Here is a 23,180-nt window from a genome sequence, read left to right as displayed (position 1 = left end):
TTTAAAGCAGGCTGGTATAATTGATGTTATTAGAAGAAAAAACAGAGAAAGATATAGTCTTCATGTCAGGTCAGGGTGTTTCACACACACACACACACACACACACACACACACACACACACACACACACACACACACACACACACACACACACACACAGCCAGCCGAGGCCAGGCTGACAGACAGGGCCACCTTTGTTGAGAGACAGCCTGCTTTAAATACCCCTTAACCCTGCTCCACCTCCCCCATCATCAGCACTGCCATTATCCACACACACAGAAACGGAGGCTTTTTTCTCACACTTTGTTTTTGTTTTGTTTTTTTCACAGGGAGCAGGCAGAGGTCAGGGCCAAGTCAGACACAAGAGCATAAAGTAACTAGCAGACAACAAACCAACCCTCCCCCGCACACCCCCTGCCCACACACACTGCATTCTGTTTTTCTCACAGTCCACACCGGTTCTCACAGTCTTGAGTTCCTCTTACCAGTAAACCATCACAGAAGATGAAGAAGTATAGAGTCAGATGACTCCTGTATCGCTGGATTCATTCACGTATTACTTTTTATCACATTTATTTATATTAGCTCACAGGCTACACTGACATATTAAAGCAAAAAAAGAAAGTTTCAGAGATGCGCAGAACTGTTTGATAGAGAAGCAGAGTTTTAAAGAATCAATAGAAGTGAACAGCCAAAGTTAAAACATATACTAGTTTCTGGGAACTAAGCACCAGTTTTTTAACAAAACAAATCGAACATTTTATTTTAACCATGATTAAAAGCATCATTCTTCCCCTTCTGTTAGGCACTTATGCTTAGCACGTATGGTCTATATCAGCGGTCCCCAACCTTTTTTGCGCCACGGACCGGTTTATGCCCGACATTATTTTCACGGACCGGGCTTAAGGTGTGGCGGATAAATACAACAAAATGAAACTAGTACCGGTACCGAAAAAAAAGAAGATTTATTCATAACACACCTGAAAAGACCCAGGAAAACCGAGTTAACGATAAAAACGATAACAAAATAACGCTGAAAACCGATAAAAAACCCTGAAAACCATACATTTCACACCTGAGCCTCAACTATCGCGGCCCGGCACCAAACGACTCACGGACCGGTACTGGTCCGAGGCCCATGGGTTGGGGACCGCTGGTCTATATACACAAGAGGACCCCAAAGAACTTCAGGGAACGTGGTCAGAAGACCACTTAGGACAAACTTCTGTAAGACTTGCAGCTGCAGACTTCCTGGGATTAAAAGGATTTCCACAACAAGATAACCCAAAGTTGGCTGAGATGATGCATTTAAATGCCATTTCACTTGACCAACTGTCCAAATTTCCAAGATTTTTAATATGCAGTGACGCACATAGTAAACCTGCAAACTCCCACATGTAAGAAAAACTTTAATTGACAATTTAGATATATACATATGTAACTATCTACAACTATCTGAAAATATGCTGATTCGCATGCATTTAAAAGGAAAAATGAACTTAAAGACTAAAGCGTGCTTGCTTAAAAATAAATCAGACTCTAGTGCATACAAAGGAATCTGATAACATCCATCTTTTCATCTCAGATAAGAAACTCACCGCACAACTGTGTCTGAACACAGTTGTCATGGTTGTGACTCTGTGATGAAGGTTGCATAGTCTCGTCACTCAACAAGCCTCACAAAAAAAAAGGTTGATTTCCAGAGGACAGATCCCGAAGATCTGCTACTGAGGGAAAAGGAAGAAACCAACGCTAAACCAAAACAACAAAAATAAAAGAAAGTAAAACAAAACTTTCCAAGCTTCATATCCCGTGGATGCTCCAACACCATGTGTGTCCTCACCGGCCGTCACACACACTCTGAGCCTGGAGTAAGCTTTGTCTGCAACTTTTTCTCACACACATTCCCACACTGTCCAGACACACACAGGCGCACATATCGAGGAAACAGCTGACCAGACCCTTTCTTCTGCCCTCCCTCGCCACCAAAACCCAATAGCTGTGAACAAAAGGGGTCAGTGTGAGGGAGGAGGGGAGGCAGAGAAAGAGACAGAGGGAGAGGGGAGAGAAAAAGAGGGGGAGTGGTGGGAGCGTCTGGGAGAGGAGACAGATGGGTCAGTGGGATGGAGAGAATAATGATGAGATAGAGAGAGAGACATGGAGAAGGGAGGGGGAGCTGAGTTTGAAGTTTGAACTTCTCTGCTCATTAGGACATTCAAACACTGAGGCAATTAAACTCTTACAAGCAGAATACAATAGTTAGTACTGACTGCTTCATCATTGAAAGGATCGTTGTGGTCTGGTATGGTCTGTCATGGCACGGTATGGTGCGGCAGGGGTCAAGAACAAGAGCGCAGCTTTTTAAATATTATATGAAGAGATCGTGTATGAAATGATTCCCTGCAAATGTTGTAATTCATCCCTCTTTGACTCTCAAATCTATTTTTGCTGGTGTACAGATGCAAAATATGGAAAATTGTGTCACCGTCCATAAATATCCAGACCTAAATTTAGCTGTAAGGCAACACCATCCCTCCAGGACAAAGCCCAATATGTTGTCTCCCACAAAATAACACTTTTATCCAAAATGCTAAGAAAACTAAGCAAAAGGCAAACCATGAGAATATTTAACCTCACACTAATGAAGCCCCTTTTCCCTCATATTACTTGGAAAATGTTATAATAATTTTTTTTTTAAATTACCAGCCAATGTCAGGGGTTGTGGGGCCTAATTACATAAGTGGATTCAAGTGGATTGGACCCACATGTACAGTCGTGGTTTTTCGGTCCATCACAGAAGATCAGCTACTGTCACGTCTGCATCTTCTCTCTGTTTCTAAGTTCTTTGGGCAGAAACCAGAGCACCTGGATGTAACCCACACATCCACAGGGTGAACTCGGAAAGCCAGGTTGGTCCGAACCCAGGATCGTTCTTGGTATGAGGTGACATTGCTAACCACTGCACTACCATGCAGCCCTGTTACATAACGTCAGAGTTCCTGTTGACGTTGTGAATGCAGAAAAGACGGCTTGGAAGGTTTATAGTTACCAAAGAGGCCACTGTGCTGTGTACGGTATGTTGCGAAGGGAAAGGAAAGGGAGGGAAAGAAAAGTTGTGGGAGTTTAGCACCAGCTGAAAGAACAAGCTGTCAGCAGGCAGTGAGCCCACAGACACGCGCACACACACACACACACACACAGTCTGGGTGGCTTCACACAGATGGCGAGACTGGCATCGCTGTATGTTTAAGTGCCTCTCTGTTCCTTTTTTGCCTTTGACAATAACAACAGTTCGCTTTAACAGGCAATGTGACTGTTTACAGATAATAATTTTAGTCTGTTTATGTTTGCTCATGTGGGTGTCTGTGTTCCTTTCCTCCCATGTCTGCTACAGTACGTCCCTTAATTTCTCCCTTTGATATCTTTCCGTCCTTCCTTTCAGTCCTTTTTTTTCTCCTTTCTGTCCGAGGTTTGAACATTTCATGGCAACATTGTTCAAAAATTAAAAGTGGATTTAGCACATAAAGCCATACTGTTGCATTCTGGCACTTACACACCTTTTTTATGTGCTAATTTAGTTGTTTGCTTCCTACTGGATATCTCAAAACTGGTCATCTTAATATTATATTTATAGCACTTCTATTGACATATTTATAGCTTTGTAGTGACACTAGGCTTGTTTGACTCATTTTGGTAAAAGTACATATATAGCCAAATCTGATGTAAAGTGGGCCCCAACAGCAAAACCCATGCATATTAAATTAACAATATTAATAATAAGAAGTAAACATGTCCACCTTCTCCGTTGCTTTTAGTCTAAATAAGTAAAACCACATTTATTAAACCATTCTTTACAAAACACATGAAGAGCAGACTATAAGTGATAGATTAAAGTAGATCTACAAGTATTTTGGAACTACAGATTTGTTTTTGTTTTTTTTTTACTTTTTTACAGTTTAGACAACTTGTAGAGATAAAAAAAAAATACTTTTAAGCTTCCAGATATTTCCACACCCTTGTAATATTTTGGCATCGACACACCAGGGGTTCTGGCCCGTGGACCGAATGTTTGAAAGCTGCATTTACAGGCACAAGTTTGAGCCACTCTGGAGTGCCTTTCGCTGACGTTTTAATGTTTGTTATCCTGTTTCCTTTCGGCTTTTGCAAATTGATGCGTCATCATTCAATAAAAAATTCCTACTATTGCTATAAACACATACTCTGTCAATTCCCTTGAACACAGAGCTCCCAAAACTGCGAGGCCAGCAGGTCGGCCAGCAGCTCTCCTCCCTTCCCTTTCTTTTCTGCTCTTATTTTGATTCTCTCTTTTCTCTCCAGTGTCAATAATGCTGCGTTTAGCTCACTCCTTCCATTCTGCATGCTAACTGTGTTTTAATCCACTTATGCCGCTCATTTTAAGGTGCATAATTTTGCAGAGAGATTTTATTTTATTTTTTGCAGAATTTAGGGCATGTTTTTCCCCCACCCTGTGGAGATTTAAAATGCGCAGCCATTCCACCTCATTTTCCCCATTCCCTCTTCTTCTCTTTTCTCTCTGTCATCTTATTCTTCATCCTTATTTCTCTTCTCTTTCAATCGCAGAAGCCTTTTTGGTATGCCAAAATTATTTTTAAAGCAAATGTGTTGTGCAGATGCACCACTGAAAAACATCCTTGAGGCTAAAACATGCTCCAGCGAAGATACATAATAACACTGTGTCTGTGGTATGCTACAAAAAGCAGGTTTGTGCAAACCGCAGAGGCTCCAAAATCTCAGCTACATGCTCATATGTGTGCATTCAAAGAGACAAGAAAAGAAATATAAAACAAATAGGCAAACAATGATCAAGCTTTAGTGTATTTGATTTCTTCCTGGCAGACAAAAATGTGCACCGCCGAGTATTTGTGCCAAATGCAAACAGAAAACCGCATTCATGGGTTTATTAAGCCTCAGCCCACGCTGCATTGACAATTGCTAAGGTTATAAGTCAAAGAAATCCCTCTGCCCCAGATAAATTTCAAAAGACACTGCTACCCTTGTTGACTTCATCAAACTCTTTTATTTTTTGTCTTTAAATAATGGACAGTGGACTGTGATCCAAAAGACGACTTCTCTACCCCTAACCTTCATTGTATTTCACACAAATGGAGTCTAAAAAAATCTCTTACTAATTCATTAGCCATCTGGGGTGCAACTGTATTGTGCAAAATAATTTTTATTTAATCCTTGAATAGTTAAGGCGATATTTTCAGCTCACCTGTTTGTTCTAATCTGCAGTTTACTAAAAAAATTGTCACATGTGTGATGGTGATTAAAAATGACTTAAATGGCTCATCCAGTTTCAAATTATCTTCAGTTGACTGACTAATTGAATCAGTGCAGGTGCTTAACCTTCAGCCAGATTAGACAAGCAACCAAAATAACTGAGAGGATTCATTTATGACCCCTTATCTTTTATGCAGGAATATTTTTTCTAATGACGCCATTTGAGTTTATCATAGCTGCCGTCTTTCCTTAATCTATGACAGATGCCTTCTAATATATAATTGTATTGTGTAATTGTTTTAATCATTTTAATGCAATAAAAGCATCTCCAACTCGTCTCCATTAGTTGTTTTGCTGTTATTTGCCTCAAGGCTTCTGCAGCAGCACGTCTTGCTATTCTAGGCCTATTAGCTATGCTTCATTGCAACATTGTAGCGATCAGACACTGAAAATTAGTGCACGATTTTAAAACGTGCATATATTTTCAAAGTGATAAAAAACTGAAAAGTTGAAGAAGTCAAAGTTTGACTTTATGACTGAACTTAAAACAGTTGAGAGTTACATTTCATTTTTTGTTTTTATGAATTTGATTATGCCAAAAAGAATTTGCAGCATATTAAAGATAATCTCAGAAAAAGATGGTTTGTGTAAAAACTGATCATCAAAATAAAAGCCTGACATCTCTCATTTCATCCTGAGTCTGATTGCACAGCTTACATCAGCTTAGAGACTAAACAGAAAGTCTGTGGTGCTTTCTGGTTTATCAGGACTGAAACAAAAAAAATGGTGTCAGGTTGAATTATGCAGGATTTACAGTGTTGCACTAAAATTCAGCATATTTTCTTTTTGAAAGATCAAGGTTCAGACCTGTGTCTTCCCAGTGCCTTATCTTCAAGGAAGAACAATTCTAAATAGCCGTTTGAAGTTCCTTTAATTTTCCTTGTGCAATGCTAAAGAAACATTTTCACTTCTCAGAATTGTTGCATGAGAGAGATTGCTGATCGCTTCCCTCCCTCTGTGGTGTTGTCTAGACAGGAGGAGGCCGTAAGCCTGGCAGGCAGGCAGACACTCCATGGTTAATCTAAAGCAATTAGCTCATTTGTCATCCGCTGCCTGCTCTCAGTCTATCTGCCTCCTTCTCCTCCTCCTCCTGCATTCAACTAAAGGTCACAAGCGGTCATTGCCGAGTCAGATGGCTCTGAGAGTGCAGACAGAGAGAGAGAGTGGGGAGGGCAGGAGAATTGAGGGAGGGGTGGTAGGAGAAAGGAAGACAGGGAGGAAGAAAATATGGTGGGAAGGAAGGAGGGAGTGGAAGGGAAGAAGTTGAAGAGTGCAAAGCAGGGAATGTGAAGGGAGGCAGAAAAGAAGGCAGGACATGAAATATATTAGCAAAGGAGATGGAAAATATGAGGTTGAAAAGCTTAAAAAGGGAGGAAGGAAGGCAACCAGAAAAGAAAATGTAAAAAAAAATCAATGATGAAAAGAGTAGAAAGGGAGAAAGGGAAGAAGAGAGAGAGAAGAGCTCGCTAATTCCTCCCCCCTTTCTCAGTCCTCAGATGACTCGACAGTCTGGGTAGTCAGAAATAGCACAGACAGCTGTGTGTGTGTGTGTGTGTATGTGTGTGTGTGTGTGAGAGAGAGAGTGTTTGTGCAAGCTCCTATATGTGTGTGAGTGTGAGAGGCAGAGTTATAGGTCATAGGTTCACACAATTTTGCCTGCCAATTTCCATGAGAAAGGCTATAGGGGGCAATGGGTGGTGGTATATGTGTGTGTGTGTGTGTGTGTGTGTGTGTGTAAGGGAGGTTTGCACAAACACCCACACATACATACAAGAAAGACACACAAAATGATACACACTGTCTCTTCCCATTGACTTTGGAAGTCATAGTCATGGTGCAGCCAACAAGTGTGGGAACTTTGGTCCATAAAACTCCCACTGCTTGATTCAACAGTGGGAAAATAGAGACAGAAATGTGTGTGTGTGTGTGTGTGTGTGTGTGTGTGTGTGTGTGTGTGTGTGTGTGTGTGTGTGTGTGTGTGTGCATGTTTGAAGGGGTAAGTTATCATCCTTCCTCATCTTTCTCTAACCGTCATCCCATTTCTGATTCTCATCTTTCATTAGTCTTTGCTCTGAAAAAGGAAACTTCTCTCTCATCACGTCTTGTTTGGGACGACACGCAGTCATGTGTTACTTAAACCGAGCACACACACACCCACACACACAGACTTTAATGAGAGCAGGAACATTAGCTAAGGACCTCTGCTGCAGTGTAAAGTACAGGAATTTGACAGTTGATGTATTGAAATACTAGACAGTAAAGTTGTCAATAGACTCACCGACTGAAGCATTTTAAAGCCCAAAAGTGTGACGATTGCGAGTGTAACAGATGATTAACAAAATGTAAAACCAGAACTGTAACTTTACATGATCCACTTGCACAGTGTGTAATTTTACATTACCCAAAGCCTACTTTGCAAATGAGGACCAGCCATCACTGCCATTGTGATAAAGAGCATTATTTCACCACGTAAGTAACCACCTTATCTAAATGTTCAGTGCAGACATTTTACAACAAGACAAAATAAAGTAGAACTGGAGGATATGTAATAGGTGTAAGAACTGGGTGTATGGAATAGATGAGTGCTGGAGTGGAAGAAGGACAGAGAAGCATTAGTCTAAATTTAGAGTGTTAATCCAGGGAACTCCCATGTTAAATTGCAAGTCCCATCTGGAACGCTAGCTATGCTAACTCTAGCAGAGAGTAGGTCACTGACTCTGAGTAAACTAAATATCCTGACCATGAAACACATAAAGCATGCTGCCAGCTCTCACCAATACAATACAGGTGCTGTGACCTTTGACACTTTGACCTTCAGACTTTAATGACCTTTCAGAGTCCACCCTAATAACACATTTGACTCAGTTTTTTTTAAATACGAATGATAAAATACAAAAGTCTTTGTTTTTTAACAAGAACCAATGACAACTTTAATAAAACTGAATAATAATAATAAGGATTATTATTAGAAAAAAGTAAATGTGTTTGGATAGCATTAAAAGCTATAGTACTGAAACGTCTCATTGAGCAGGTCGCACTAATCAGTAAGTTTGGTGCTTTCATGTTTTATGCTGTTTTCACCTAAAACAATTGCAACACAGCTGATTAAAGTTCTACGAGTTCACAGCTTTTTGAGGTTTCTTGTAAAAATACTGGAAGAAGAATTACTTTCGTGACAGGTGGTGAATATACTGAGCTACAGTACTGTACATTAGCTTACTTACATTTTATTTTAAAAAAATGCAATTTCAATACCACTAATGCATTTTTGTAATTGTAAATAATTTGCTTTTTGGCTTGACTTTGTTTTACTTTCTGTGATATGTATGCGTATGTCTGTTTTCTGAAGTTGGCCATGTTTTGAAGTTGCTATTAAAAAGATATAACCATGCTGTTTGTTTGACTAGCTCTCATCAGCATGTGGGCGGTATTTATTATAGTTGTCTTGTGTTTGGCATCTGTTGTCCAAAGGTTTTACAGAAATAACTCATTTTTTATCTTTAATTCTGTTATAGCAATTGCACTGTTTTCACCAAAATTATTACAGTAAAAAATGTAAAACTGTATAAAAGACATTATCCTGACCACACAGTTACAGTTATGTTTCTGCATGTCTTAAGAATATTTGTTTTTTCTGGTTTGCAGGAGTCTGGCTGAGCTGTGGGATGATAAAGGAAATGAATAAAAATTAAATAGAATCCCTGCTGTGCTGACATCAGAAACATCAGCGAAATGGAAACAAGGCACAGACAAACGCAAACAACACACCTCATACTGTACTGGACACGCAAAGCCATCAATGTTAACAATGGAAAAAGTGACAGTATGTAAAGTCCAACAAGGAGACCGGAAATCATTCACTCAGTGTTCTCACACACACACACACACACACACACACACACACACACACACACACACACACACACACACACTGCTCCTCTGTGTACTAGCTGACCTGCAGAGCATTCTGTCTGAAACATATGAAAATCAAACCTCATTATCAGCTGCTTGTCTGGCTCTGTGTTTGTGTGTGCGCGCGCGAGTGTATGTGTGTGTTGCTCATTATAATTCTAGCCAGAAGGAGCTAGACTACCCCTGTCGTCTCGCACCCCCGCACACGCAGACGCGCACGCACACAGATAGACCTTCGTTCACAAACACACACGGTGTTCATTTGAATGAGAAAGAGACAAGAAAGTCACGGGGCAGGTCACATTCGCGTGTGTGTGTTTATAATGGACCTGATCCAAAGTGACACTAGACATAATAATAATCATTAGCAGCGTGCAATCAGTGGCTGCGCGCACACAGACACACATTTACAGGTCATCAGGTTAGCTAACAAAGTTACTGGTTCAATTCCTTCTGTCAGCAGTGGCAAATTTTTGCCAAAGTGCCCTTTAGCAGTACTATTACAGCAAAATTACACCAACCTTTACTGTTATATTGTTACATTTACTTTTGTGCATGACTAGTCTTTTCTGTATTCTACATCTACAAGCTTACATGGATAAAATAATTATTGTCCCTCATTCATTTTTTAAAAATTCAGCGCTCCTCTTTTCTTTGTAGCTGTGCACTTTTTGACCTTCTTTAAAAAAATCAGTTACTGGTTCAACTCTATTTCAAATAACTGAAAATCAGCCTTTGATCAACAAAATCTTTCTAGTGGGAATTAAAAAGTTGAAACACACTTTGCATGGATAAACCTGCAGAGGGCTCATTAATGGTTGGATCATTAATGATTGCCTACAGTTGCCTTTTTCTCCACATTGCTAATGGTCTCTTGCCAGGCCCACTTCACGTCAGGACAGCTCTCCCTCACTCTCCACATCTGTGCCGAGCCACAGGCCTCACTTGAACCCACAGTCTGGGCCCAGCTTTCAACATGATAACCCAGTGTTCCCACCACGTCCCCTGTTAATGAATGTGTGTGTTTGTAAAGCCAATAGTTAAATAATCACGATTTCATTTTAGTATACACAATTATTATTTCTGTCATAAAAGAACAGTACGGATATCATGCATATTATAACTGGCATACACTAGGGGCTGAGAGCCAAGGATCAGTTTTCAATATGATATTATTACATTAGGTTGTTTACAGTAACACATCACAGTACAGTGACACCCCTCTCTTCACTTTACCCTCATTCATTTTATACGCTCCACCATAAGGAGTCTTTAAGTGACCTAAGACTGGCAGGGTAGCCCGTTTAGATCTCCTGAATGCTTTAATAAAAATGTTAAGTATTTGGCACCAGTGTGTTGATAACTTATCACAAGAGGACGTGATTCAATATGATAAATGTGCCAGTGCACGATATTTCTTTCATAGCTCCAGCTAATGACTCTTCTGAGATTATTTCTGCTTATTAACCAAATATTTGTTCTATAAAACATTAGAAAAAGAATCGCTGTCACATTTTCCTAGACTCCAGACAGCATTGTCAAATGTCTAGCGGTGTCTGATTAACAGTTTGAAGAATAAAGAAATTCCGTTAATGTAAAAACTGGCACAGATCTGTCAAATGTTTCATGTTATTGGCCAGAAATGACTTTATCAATTATCCAAACAGTCGTTGATTAATTTCCTGTTGTTTGATTTAAATTAATGTTAATAATGAATTTCAATGTCACGATTTAATGCATTAAGTAATAATAATAGATTGCATTTATATAGCGTTTTTCGGGACCCCTCAAAGCACTTTACAATTCCACTATTCATTCACTCTCACATTCACACACTGGTGGAGGCAGCTACAGTTGTAGCCACAGCTGTCCTGGGGCAGACTGACAGAAGCAAGGCTGCCATATCGCGCCATCGGCCCTTCTGGCCAACACCAGTAGGCGGCAGGTGAAGTGTCTTGCCCAAGGACACAACGACCGAGACTGTCCGAGCCGGGTCTGGAACCGGCAACCTTCCAATTACAAGACGAACACCCAACTCTCTACTCTAAGTAGTATTAAGATGCATCCTGTATACATGGATTGGGGAAATTGGGCTGATTTTTTTTTAAAATTTTGATGAGATGTTACTGATTTTTTCCAGCTACTATTAGTTTAATCTTAGTCGGTCACTTTAGTGAGCAAGAATTTGTAAGTGTGCTAAGTCACTAAATGGGTTTCTAACATCTAAGACATTTTGAGCTACGTCCAAAAGCTGAAAGAAACCAAAAGTTTGCTTTTATCTGACAAAACAGTTATAAATTATTTTACTTGCGTATCCTCAATAGAGAACTGTTTTAAGCCATGCTCCAAAAACTTGTTAAAAATGACTCATAGCATTAAATGTATCACAATAGCCCACTAATAGTGAATTTTTATGCATTTAGAAGAATATAAAAGAAATAATACTGAGAAAAATTAGTGGTGTTTCAGTGATAAAGGGTCACTAAGGAGGTATGAATTTAGTGTAATAAATATTCAAGGACAAACCTGTTGTGTTCTGCAGGTGTGTGTGCCTAAGATAAGCTAAAAGCAGTTATAGAGGTAATGAGTTTGCGATCAAGCCTGCAAAATGAGGCAAATATATGTATGTGTGTGTGTGTGTGTGAGCCAGGCATTCGTCTCCAGCTGCCAAATCAAAACTCGCTCAGCCAGTCCTTTCATGCACACACACACACACGCGCACACACACACCTGGCTAGACAAAACAATGTCTGTCTGACCCTGTGTGCGTTTTTGTGTGTCTGCATGGGAAAATCAATTCCACATTAATAAACAATGGTTAATGAATTAAAAGCACTTCTGTCTGCGGCTACAGTGAGTGTGTGCGGAACACAAGCAAACACTGAGAACGATGTTAATGATTTACTGTGCACGAAAATCTGTTGTGCTCAGACTGGATGCCATGTGATTCAAGTACCAATCCCCACTAAAAGCTCTACTATTAAATATTTTGATATCAGTGATGAATTGGATGACTAAACATAATCTAAAATAGATCACTTGTATTGATGAATTCACAAATTTTACAGCTCTTTCTTTTAAAGACTTGCTAGGAAGCTGTGTTCATAATTAATCTCTTTTAAAAACGACACACCTGTTACGCAGTTACAAGTTACACACTAACAGCTGAAGAGGTGGAGGCCAAACAAAGACTCGAAATAAGGAGTAGGTTTGCTCAGAAGGCTCTTAATTCTAACTTTCATTATATTTTTTTTTCTCAATAATGAACAATTTTACTATTGTAGGGTCTACCTTACAATAAAAAGTGCCTTGAGGCGACTGTTGTTGTGATTTGGCGCTTTACTCATTTATCTGCTCAGGATCATAGCGACGAAGTCCAAATTCCAAACATATTTGGTTTGCTTTTAGAATTTAAAAAACATAATAAGCAAACGCTGTCATTTCACAAGCAGCAACCTGTTGAAGTTTAAGGTTTCACGATCTATGCTTCAAGAATAAGTCATTTGGAAAAGTTGTACTATTTTCCTTAGTATCTTCTAAGACTTTTTTGTGGTTTTGAAGTGCAACCAGACTATTTGTGGTTGTATTAAAAACCAGAAAGCCTATCCTAACACACATTTTGCTAATTTTCTTAAGTTAGTAGCAATTCCCCTCCCAGGCAGTCGCTCCTTTTATTTCATTGAAGAATTGTAACAGATGCCAATACCTATGATGATGGTGGAATAATAATGTAAATGCTACATTTGATGATCTCTGTTTACATTAACATGCTCCATTAAGGAAATACTGAACCATTTGATGACTAAACACATTCTTACCCTCCCTTGACCAACACCGCCACCCTCACTCGCTTTATAAACTGCAATCCAACAATAGCAACAAGTGAACACCTGAATGCTTCCTTTATTATTCAGGTGCCGTTGAGCAAGAAACCGAAGCCTCACCTGCCTCACGAGAGCTGATTAGAGGTGAGTCTTTAAGAAAGAAAGTGCACTCTCAGAGCCCGGTGGCTAAAACGTTCAAAAACACCTGGCTCTGAGAGGGCACTTTCTTTCTTAAAGACTCACCTCTAATGAGCTCATGTCCTTTCTTTATCCTCCACATGAATCAACACGCCTTTGCTTTTGTGCCTTTGCGTGTGTGTATGTGTCTGTGTGCTAGAGATGAGATAACCTCTAGTTTAGACAAAACAATTTTCTGCAGAAACCCAAACAGCATGACTGCAACAAAGCTGAAACAAAGAACTGCATGGAAAGTATAAAAAGGAAAGAATGAGCAGGAGCGGGGGGTGGGGGGGAATAAAGGGTGAAAATATTTTACCGTCTGAATATTTTGTGGTAGACATGTAGAACTCTAACGTTTATTGCAAAAGACATCTGGCAAAAACCCAACATACACGTGGAAATCTGTCTGCGAGAGAGCAATGATATTTTCCCTGTACTTACAGCCGACAGTGTTTTAATGCTGTTGATGTTTCTCCGTATCATCAGGGTCAGAAATGTTTACCATAAGAGGGTGTGTGTTGTGAAAGCTTAATGGATGGATGGCAAACAAGCTGGGAAACTGGCTCCATGCCTCCAGAGCACAAAATGATATGGGCCTCACATTAAGCTGTGCATGCCAGCTGGCAAAGTCTACCGTCTCCTCACTGAGGAAGGTGTGGGAAGCTAGTGGACACAATGTGAGCAGCGATCGTGTTTCTGATGTAGCCAAGAATCTGTCAGTGCAGGTGTGATGGGAATTGTTTGTCTTTTTTAAAGAAACTAGCTATTTCAAAGTTTGTCTCCTGTAAGAAGACTCCTTCCATACTGTGGTGCATTTAGGAGACAAACAAAAAAACAACTTCTAAGAAGTTCCTTAAACCTTTCAAGTTGAATTTTCACTTCAACTGACTCCAAAAGGTCTTGTGGACTTTGTGTGGGGTAGCCAAATACAAATTTAAGTCTGATGCCATGGAGCGGCTGGACACTGAGTCATGGCTAAAAATAGTAAAAAGAACAAACCTTCATCAGACATGTACATCCGATGAAGGCAACATGTTGTTTTCTTTTAAATTTCCTGTTTTCTCATTCCTACCCATCATCATCAAGTCTTGTGGTCCCCATGCTTACATGAAGAGCACAATCAAGGCCGTCACAAAGACTTTAATGGACTAAAATTTGGTATGTTTACGTAAAACAAAAACAGCTGTCAGGCTGAGACACCACAGATGCTGGAAGCTCCGTTCACAGATTTTTCTGCCACTTGTGGGCAGCAGAACTATCTAAGTCCTTCCAAAAGCAAGTCTTAAAACTCGACAGCCATCTCAACAGCTCATCTCGATAGCATTCGAAGTAGTATTATTACCTTTATTGTTGCCGAGACATAAAAACTGCAAATACAGAAACATGAAACAGTCAAATATTTGCTAAATCTGACCAAAAATAAAATTTCAAAAAGCTTTCTTCTTCTGCTGAAAAATTCTCCTACAGCGTTTTCATCTTATATAGTTTTGAAGAATCTATATAATGCAATGCCATTATCATAATATTTTATCAGAAATAAACACTGAGCAGAAATTTGGAGAAACATTAGCCAGAGTCTTCATGTTAATGTGCAGGTCTGCGCGCCCTTATACAAATAGCATTAAGTGAAAATTAGTGCTGCAAAGGAGCCTGAAATTTGTTTTACATTGAACTCTTTTGCAAAGTGGTGAAATTTTTGAGATGGGCCAGTGCCACCCTATGTGACCCCCTGAACACACCCTTGATCATAGGATGTTAGCAAACCATTGCACCGTTATTTGCATCATTATTTATTTGGGGATATGTTTGTGTTCGAAATTCACTTTTTCCTCTGCTTGTTTTTTTACAGTTTAAACATTAAATATTTAAATGCATTGAAATGCACTCTGTGAAGTCTCCAGCCATTTAAAGCTCTTTTTCTTTCTGCAGTCTGTAGTAGTGCAGACATAGCTATAAAAAACTGACTGAAGAGCACTGAGGCTGCTTGTTTGTTTGACCAACAGTAAGTTTAGTTCTATTCTATTCTCAGAGCACATTAGTTTAAAGGTAAACCCCTTACTCCTTATAACCCCTTTCTAAAAAAGCGAATAGGTTCCACCATAAGCAGGCTTAGGTTGCATACTTTTCCCCATGATCAACTTTTCGATTTTTCCAATGATCAAAAATCTGAGGCCAACATTTACATGTTTAGCTGCTCTGTAGACCAGGAGATCTGCTTTGGGCTTTGAAAAACACCATCGAATGTGAACAAAAGGCCACAGTGGAAAGGAAAAGATGTGTTTTCCGACTGAGCCAGCTTAGTGGGGATGTAGACTTGGCCACAGTGCAAGAGCATGATTGTAATATAACTTTGTTTTGATGTGCATGTGGGCTTTTATTTTCTCACCTTTTAGCCCTAAAACCATTAGAATCACATCCTTAATGTGCATCTGAAGCGGAGTACAGGGGCTGTCTGTGTGCTTTTCTAGCCTGCTGCTCTGTCTAGACACACTGAAATCCACTCAGTGTGTACGTGTGTAAATGTATGTGCGTTTGTGACAGTCAGAGAGTGAGGGGGTTACTTGGCGTTTAGGTGGAGCTTGGTTTGTGTCTATGTGTTTGAATGGTTGAATATGTAATGATAATTATTAGCAATATAAACAGCTAGGAGGAGTCACGGTGGCATTCTGTGTGTGTGTGTGTGTGTTTGAGGATGCAAATGACGTGGTCCCAGCTGTTTCCTGTGAGCCAGAGGGCAAAGGAGGCAGACGCGTTCTCTCTGGAAGTCTGAGTGTGTGTGCGCACAGGGGTCAAGCCCACGGTCATGAGCGTCTGTGTCGCGTGGGTGGGGGGAATGGGAGTGTATGTGTGTGCTTTGTACACTGAAGTGTCCATTGTCTAGACTCTGTCTAGCAGTGAGGGCAGCTGATTGGTTGACAAATCATCGTAAATGTCGCACAAAACGTCTTTGTGTGAAATCTACATCACGGATTGCTTCCGAACATAATGTAAGGTATATCCACACAAAAGGCCAAAATACGTATGTGGTGACTTACGTAACTCAAATTCTTTTTTCACATTTGGTGAAAATCATCTATGCTTTTGTCTTTTTTGTAAGATGCTCTCCAGTAGTTGACAATCATCCAAGTTTAGTCTTGACTCTTTCATGAACCACATACAGCCCAATTTAATCTCAAGTGGGCTAGATCAGTGAATCAAGGAAAAATAGCAATGAAAAAAACACTGTCTAAATTTTTCCATTTGTTTTAGAAGACACTCTGACTTCATATGAGCCATTCATTTCAAGTCTGAGATGTCTTCAGAAAAGTATGTGGAATCTCAATAATATGTGTCCGTCTTCCATATTCACTCAGGCTACTGTCACCACAAAGGCTACTGTCATAAATCAAATAAACACTTTGCCTACCTGGCTTAACAACTTTGCTTTGGTGTGGTAGGGCAGGCCACACGTAAGGTCTTTGTCAGTAAGAAGGCTGTAAAACTGGTGATGATTCAGACATCTGGCTTGAATGATACAGTATGAAAGACTTTCACGACATGATTCATTCTTAGACACTGTCAGCACAGTGCTTCCTTTTTCAAAAACCCAGAGAAAAGTTCAAAAGTTAAGACCTGCTTCACTGAAATTTTCAGACATTGAAAAACCATCCAGTGGGTTGTTTTGGATCTTCTGGCTGGCTGGGCATTTGACACTCATGGTTTAGACTTCTAACCTTAAATTTTAAGCAATAATTTCATTGAGCACTGCAGTTTCAAATATTTTCTTAGACAAGGACGTCAAAAAAATGTGTGTTTAAAACGCTCGTTTGTTCTAATTTTTTGATTTCAGCATGCAGATTTTTCATTTTTGGAGCCTGCTCCAACCCTGTGCTGAGACTTGGCTATCTATATTGATCTGTGGCTTCCTGCAGTCAGCATCAATATGTCCAGTTGTTATATTTACTGGTAGCTTTGTCAGCAGGTGGACAGAAACAAATCAATCAGTCATCAAAGGTCTCATAAATATATCTGCACTTAAAAAAAACAAACAAGGAACATAAAACTGAATTCATTAACATAATATAGTTAGTGAGGAGAAATATTATGGGAGAAGGCACACAAACAACCAAAACCAACCCCCTCCGCTGTGACAATGAACCTTTCACCCCTCCTCCTCCCTGCCTTCTCCTGACCTGACCCTTGACCTTTACCCTTAAAGATACTCAGACTGTTTCACTTCACCCACTGCCTCCCAGCAGATGCAGCACGACATTGGTTTCAAATGCAAAAATGCCACCATTGACACAGCAAACATTTGCATACATCTGAATATCCGAATGTCTAATGAAAATCTGCAAACTGAATTACTCATGGAGGCCTTTGACATAACTTAAACATAATCTTGATATTTCTTCCCACAACGTCTGAAATCACTCAACTACTTTCATGTTTCTTCAAGTTAGGTTAATGTGAAAAAGCCGATGGTCCATCAGGAGAGTTACTAACCTTTTAAGGCAAAAATATTGCTAAATGTTAATTAAACAAGATGACTCATAAACTACAGTTTTGATGACTTTCATTCTGAGTATCACTCTAATTCATTTAACACCAGAGATTCCATATTAATGCCATAGGGGTGCGATTCTAAATGACTAAATAAACATTGATCTTAAGTATGAACAGATTCAATTGGAGAAACTTTGTAATTGAGAAAACAAAGGAAAACGATTCACCAATTTACTTATGAAACTACTGACGTGTCACTCAGAATAGTCTCTACATGACATCACGTTTAAATTCCATGTAGACATCCAATCATATGCGTACAGAGGTGACAAAAACACAAACTCTTAAAGATATAAAATAATAATAATTTAAATTTTCTTTTCAGCAGACAAGCCTGCGTTCATGACCTGTTCCACATTAGCAGGTGACACCACGCTCTTAAAAGACCAGACAGACAAATTATGACTCAGACCAATTAACAAAAGCCAAGGGACACTTTAATTTCTTCTCAACACGTAATCAGGCATTAACGTTAGCAACTTCCTCTGTCCCAGACTAATTAATAAGAAAACAGTCTTTTTTTTAAACTACACTGACACACAACAATTGAAGTATTTAGACCAGACAGTCATAAAGGTTTATTTTTCGTCCTCAGCGTAATTAACGAAAAACAAGAGACAATCTTTTCCACATTACTGTGTGCGAGTCTATGCCTACAGCAGGCAGACAGTCATTGCCTTTATTTATAGAGCCAGCCTCTTGGACCTCAGACAGTCTCTGTATGGATTTATTCACACTGAGAGACAGACATATAGGGCTGGCTCTGACTTCAGACTAATTAATGGGACAATATGGGTCCAACAGCCTACAAGAGGCTCAGCTGAATGCTGACTGGTATGCAGATAATATGCAAAAAGCACACACTCACACAAACACAAACTCCCCAAAGCTGACCCAGAACCCCTAGACACACACACACACTGCATGCATCTACATATATGCATGATGAGAACATGCTGATGACTTTTTCGAGCTGTGTGTGTGTTGTTGGTGTCTAGACCGAGAAACAATGAACAGCTGAGAGGCTGAATAAAAAGGAACGAAAGGATTTAAACAAAGAATGAAGGAAAAAAACACTTTAAATCTGCAACTGTGTGTTATTTAATCCAGTAATTGTTGAATTAATAATGTTTTTTGTCTACTTAGTCAAAATTCAATTTTTAAGAAAAGAAAAATTATTTAAAAGTAAAACCTGACTATGTTTACTTTAAACATATTTATTTGTGTGTATATGCATATATACATCCTCGACCCTACGCAAGCAAAAGCTTTTTTTTTGGTGACTCTTAATTTACCTACGGATGATATATATGTTTAACGTTACGTGAAACAAACGGAAACAGAGACCATAACAACGTTCCCACAAGGAGATGCTGAAATAAACATAAAATATAAACCAAATTATTTTACAGTTTTTGAATGTTTTATTCAGACTGCTTCACCCATTAAAGAGAAGACAGGGCGCACATATATGCATTATAATAAGATTACAGCATCACATTTTCACATTTAAAATTCAGTAAAAAGATGTTACAGCCCCCGATAATGCATTGCTTTAGATGGAGAGACTCTTGAGGGATGGCTGTTATGAGGAAAGGCTGCCCAGAAACTTTACCAGCAGCACACATTGTTGTGTGCCTCAACTTTCGGTCTTTCACCCACTATGGAAAAAAAAGGCACATTTGGACGTTTCTTGCATTAGAAATTAAGTATGCAGGCTGATACTCATCTTCTAGTGGCAACTCTCGCTATCTTCTCTTGGAAAACTTGTTTCAAATTTTTTAAACGTTCTCTGGTTCTTCAAAGAACCATCACCAACTAAGGAACCTCTACTTATGCAGGTTTTTAAATTACAAAAGGCTCGGTATTAGTATTGACTTTGCAAAATATAAGTATATATATATCTACTGTGAAAAGACTGTCAAAGTATAACTGACCGGAGGTTAAAGCTGCCTGATACCTATATAGTTGCAGCTCGGGAGGTAGAGCAAGTAGTCTACTAATATAAGGGTCAGTGGTTTGATCACCATCTCCTCAAGTCCTTGGGTAAGATACTAAGCCCCAAATTGCCCCTGATGCATCCATTGATGGTGTGAGTGTGATAGGTAAGTGTTTAAAGTGATAGAAATGAATGATGTTTGAATGGGTAAATGTGGTTTGTAGTGTTTTAGGGCTTTGAGTGCTCAGCAAGAGTAGGCAAGCACTATAAAAACACCAGTCCATTTACCTCCCATAGATTTCAGTCCATACTTCATTGAGAGCAATACGTCTCTCTAACATCTCTGAAAACCCTCATTTAACTTTGTCAGTAACTGATATTGTTGTTGGGTCACATACATTTTGCTCTGACTGAATTTTCAAGGATAATGTGATGGAAACCTGAAAAATTTTAAAATGAAAAAGACTTTTTCTGCTTCTAGGGAACAAAAAAGGAACTAAATTTAAAAAAAAAAACAACAATAAAAAACAATACAAAAAAGAAACTGATAAAGGGCATCGGCTATTCCTCAAATGATTAAATATCATAAATATTAAATATACAAATATGGTTGATCTCTGTTAAAAACCACTAATGAAAATGAATCAATTTGACATATCCGCCACTAGAATTTTAAAAAATGCATGAAATTGAATACAAGACAGGAGGTGAAATGGAAAAATCAAGGATGAAACAAGCAAGGAGGTGAGAAACGTTGGAAAGAGGCAATTTCTCACCAATTCGCAGTAAATAGGAAATGCTATTCTTTGTGCCCTTAAGCAAGACACTGAACCCAGTTACTCAGGAGTCGTGCGTTATCGGAAACTGAACAAAGGGGAAGCAGATGTGCCAACTTTTTGTGGTAATTCTTTTGAAGACAAATTACTATCTGTATATCGTACACGGGATTAAAGCGATTCTGTTTCTGGGACGATGCCAGCTGTCAGTCACAGAAAAATGAAACACAAAAGGCAGAATTTGATCCACGCCAACCCATCTTCTTTAGCTGCGAGAAAAGTCCAATAAGGAACATTATTGTTTATATTGTTTTTTCTTTCTCAATCCCCCCTCAACTGACTGCTCACACAGAAATACACTGTCACACAGGGAGGAAATTACCAGACAAACGCAGACTAACACATGTGAACGCGTGCGCACACATGCACACTCACACAGAGGACTGAGACAGCCAGACAGAGCGGTTTACATAATAAGTCTAGGAGGCCAGCCAGAACAGACTCAGTCATTTAATTTCCATGATTCACTGAGTGAGTGAGAAAGGAAGAAAGAATTTAACTCTATTTTCAGCACTTTGCTGAAACCCTTTCCCTGAAATAATACACTGTTTAATTATTCTGAAGAAATAATCAGTCAACAGCCCCCAAACAATGTGCCAATATAAAGGTGACAGATATGTCAAAAGGAGCGTTATGCGTCATTCCTGTGTTGCTACCACAGTTTACAGTAAAACAATCAAAGAGAGATTTCCATGCAGGTTGCCTCAGGATGTACTTTCGTGCCAAAAATAATCTGTCAAAAGCAGAAATGGGAGAAAAAAAGTGAAGCTTTTTTTCCTGTTTTTTAATGCACATCATGTCTTGGGCCACATGGAAGCTGCAGCCCAAACAGGATGTGGGAGGGATTTTCATTTTAACAGCGTGACACATGATAGCGACAGAACGACGGGATGAATTTTAGATGTGAGATTGTCACGCTATACATAAAACTTACATGTATTCTTGTTGAATTTGGTGCAAGTAGGTGCAATTATCCAAACTAAGATCAGGAGAGAGTAATGTTCTTGTCACAGAATTACGAGTGAAAACTGGATTCTTTTGGTTGTGGTTAAGGTTAATCAGAGTCATCACTTTTACTGGTTTACAACACAAACTTCATATATTTAATTCCTTAAGAAAAAATATGTTGTTTAAAATGCAGGAAAGTGTAAATCAATTAAATAGTTAGGCTAGTCTAGTGAAATTATCTCCCTCTTCCGTATCATTTTAATGTGAAATTCTCTGGACTAATGTTTTATTTAAGTGGACCTATTAGGCTCCTTGTTTTCTGCCATACAACTCTGTTACAAGCATTTTCAATTAAACTGTTCAAGGAATCCCTGTCAGCAAAAGTTAAAACACCCTGTTTCAGTTATTTCTTCCACTCATGGCTCTGTATGATGTCACTGAAAGTGAAAATGTCATATACATTGAAATCCCATTCACCTGCTGGCCATATCTTTCATATACGATTGGGCAATCAGAGAGTCAGCTTTAAGAAAAGGGAAAAAGCTAAAACCAAGAATGATAATCTCATTTGTTTAGAAAATCTATTCATCTATCTCCCTCCCTGCCGTCTCCTCCAACCAGTCACAGCAGATGGCTGCTCTTCCCTGAGCCTGGTTCTTCCTGTTAAAAGGGAGTTTCTTCTTCTCACTGTCGCCAAGTGTTTGCTCATACGGGGACGTCTGATTGTTCTGGGGTTTCTCTCTGCTATCCTTTCAATTTCAAGCACCTAAGGGCAGCTGTTGTTGTGATTTAATGCTACATAAATAAAATTGAACTGGATTGAAAAGAATATTATATTAAAAATATGGAGCTGAAAATGGGTATAGTGGGCTTATAAATCATATTGTTCAGAGTCTGATCTAGTGTGTAGACATTTATAACTGTAAATAAAGGAGCAAATATGTCTTGATGATTTTCAGATTGTATATTACTTATGTTGCCACCCTTACAGTTAGTAGAGGGAACAAATATTGAAAGCTAAAGCCTGTTAGTATTACAAGTTGTCATTGTTTCATTACCAGATTTAGTAGAGGTAATTCACTGCTAAATGCAAGAACAAAAAATCAAGAACTGTCTTCAATGAACCTGTTAACAGCCAAGAAGTCACCAGCAAACCACATTAGCTTGCATTTTAGCAACATGCTAAACAAGCATAGTTTCAAAAAGCAGAAGATGTCATCTTGGAAATTGACTGTCTTTCATGCATTTCAACTCCTCTTATCTCCGACCAGATGAACAACATTTCCTTATGAAGCGTTGTTGGGAATTTAACCCTAACACTAAAAGGTTCACTGGCGATCTGGTGGATGCTAAGAGGTTAAAGTACAATGTGATCAAATAAGGGTTGTTGCAAGGATCAACCTTGTGACTGAACATGATGCGTGGTCACATTGTGTCCTTCCTCCTGCCAACGTTGGCGTCATCCTCCTCTCCACTCAGGAACTCTATGACTGTTTTTCTCAAATTCGTTAACCAAAAAACCCACACTCCTACCCTCCAGCTGAACTCACACATACTTCGACACACACTATTGATAACATTTATGTCAGCTATAGAGTCAGACTGAGGACGTGTTGATGTTAAGGCAGCCAGACATGTAGTAACAAATGAATAGCGAAACTGAGCTACTGG

At 39.2% G+C, this 23,180-nt stretch overlaps 1 protein-coding gene across 2 annotated transcripts in view; it reads right to left on the bottom strand.

The window, feature by feature from the left end:
- Positions 1 to 23,180, bottom strand: part of pmepa1 (prostate transmembrane protein, androgen induced 1) — a 40,592-nt gene that overhangs the window by 11,765 nt on the left and 5,647 nt on the right. Inside the window, exon 1 of one of the 2 annotated variants that reach the window (XM_082534136.1) lies at positions 1,599 to 1,967. The exons of the other annotated variant lie outside the window; for it this stretch is intronic. Within the exon in view, the coding sequence (XP_082390262.1) occupies positions 1,599 to 1,656 (58 nt within the window). The 5' untranslated portion in view covers positions 1,657 to 1,967. Of the gene's footprint in view, positions 1 to 1,598; positions 1,968 to 23,180 lie in introns of those variants that run through there. 2 annotated transcript variants of the gene reach the window in all.

The sequence above is a fragment of the Aulonocara stuartgranti genome (genome assembly GCF_965226115.1).
Source record: "Aulonocara stuartgranti genome assembly, chromosome: 5".
Taxonomy (NCBI): Eukaryota; Metazoa; Chordata; class Actinopteri; order Cichliformes; family Cichlidae; genus Aulonocara; species Aulonocara stuartgranti.
This window is presented reverse-complemented; position numbering and strand designations above follow the sequence as displayed.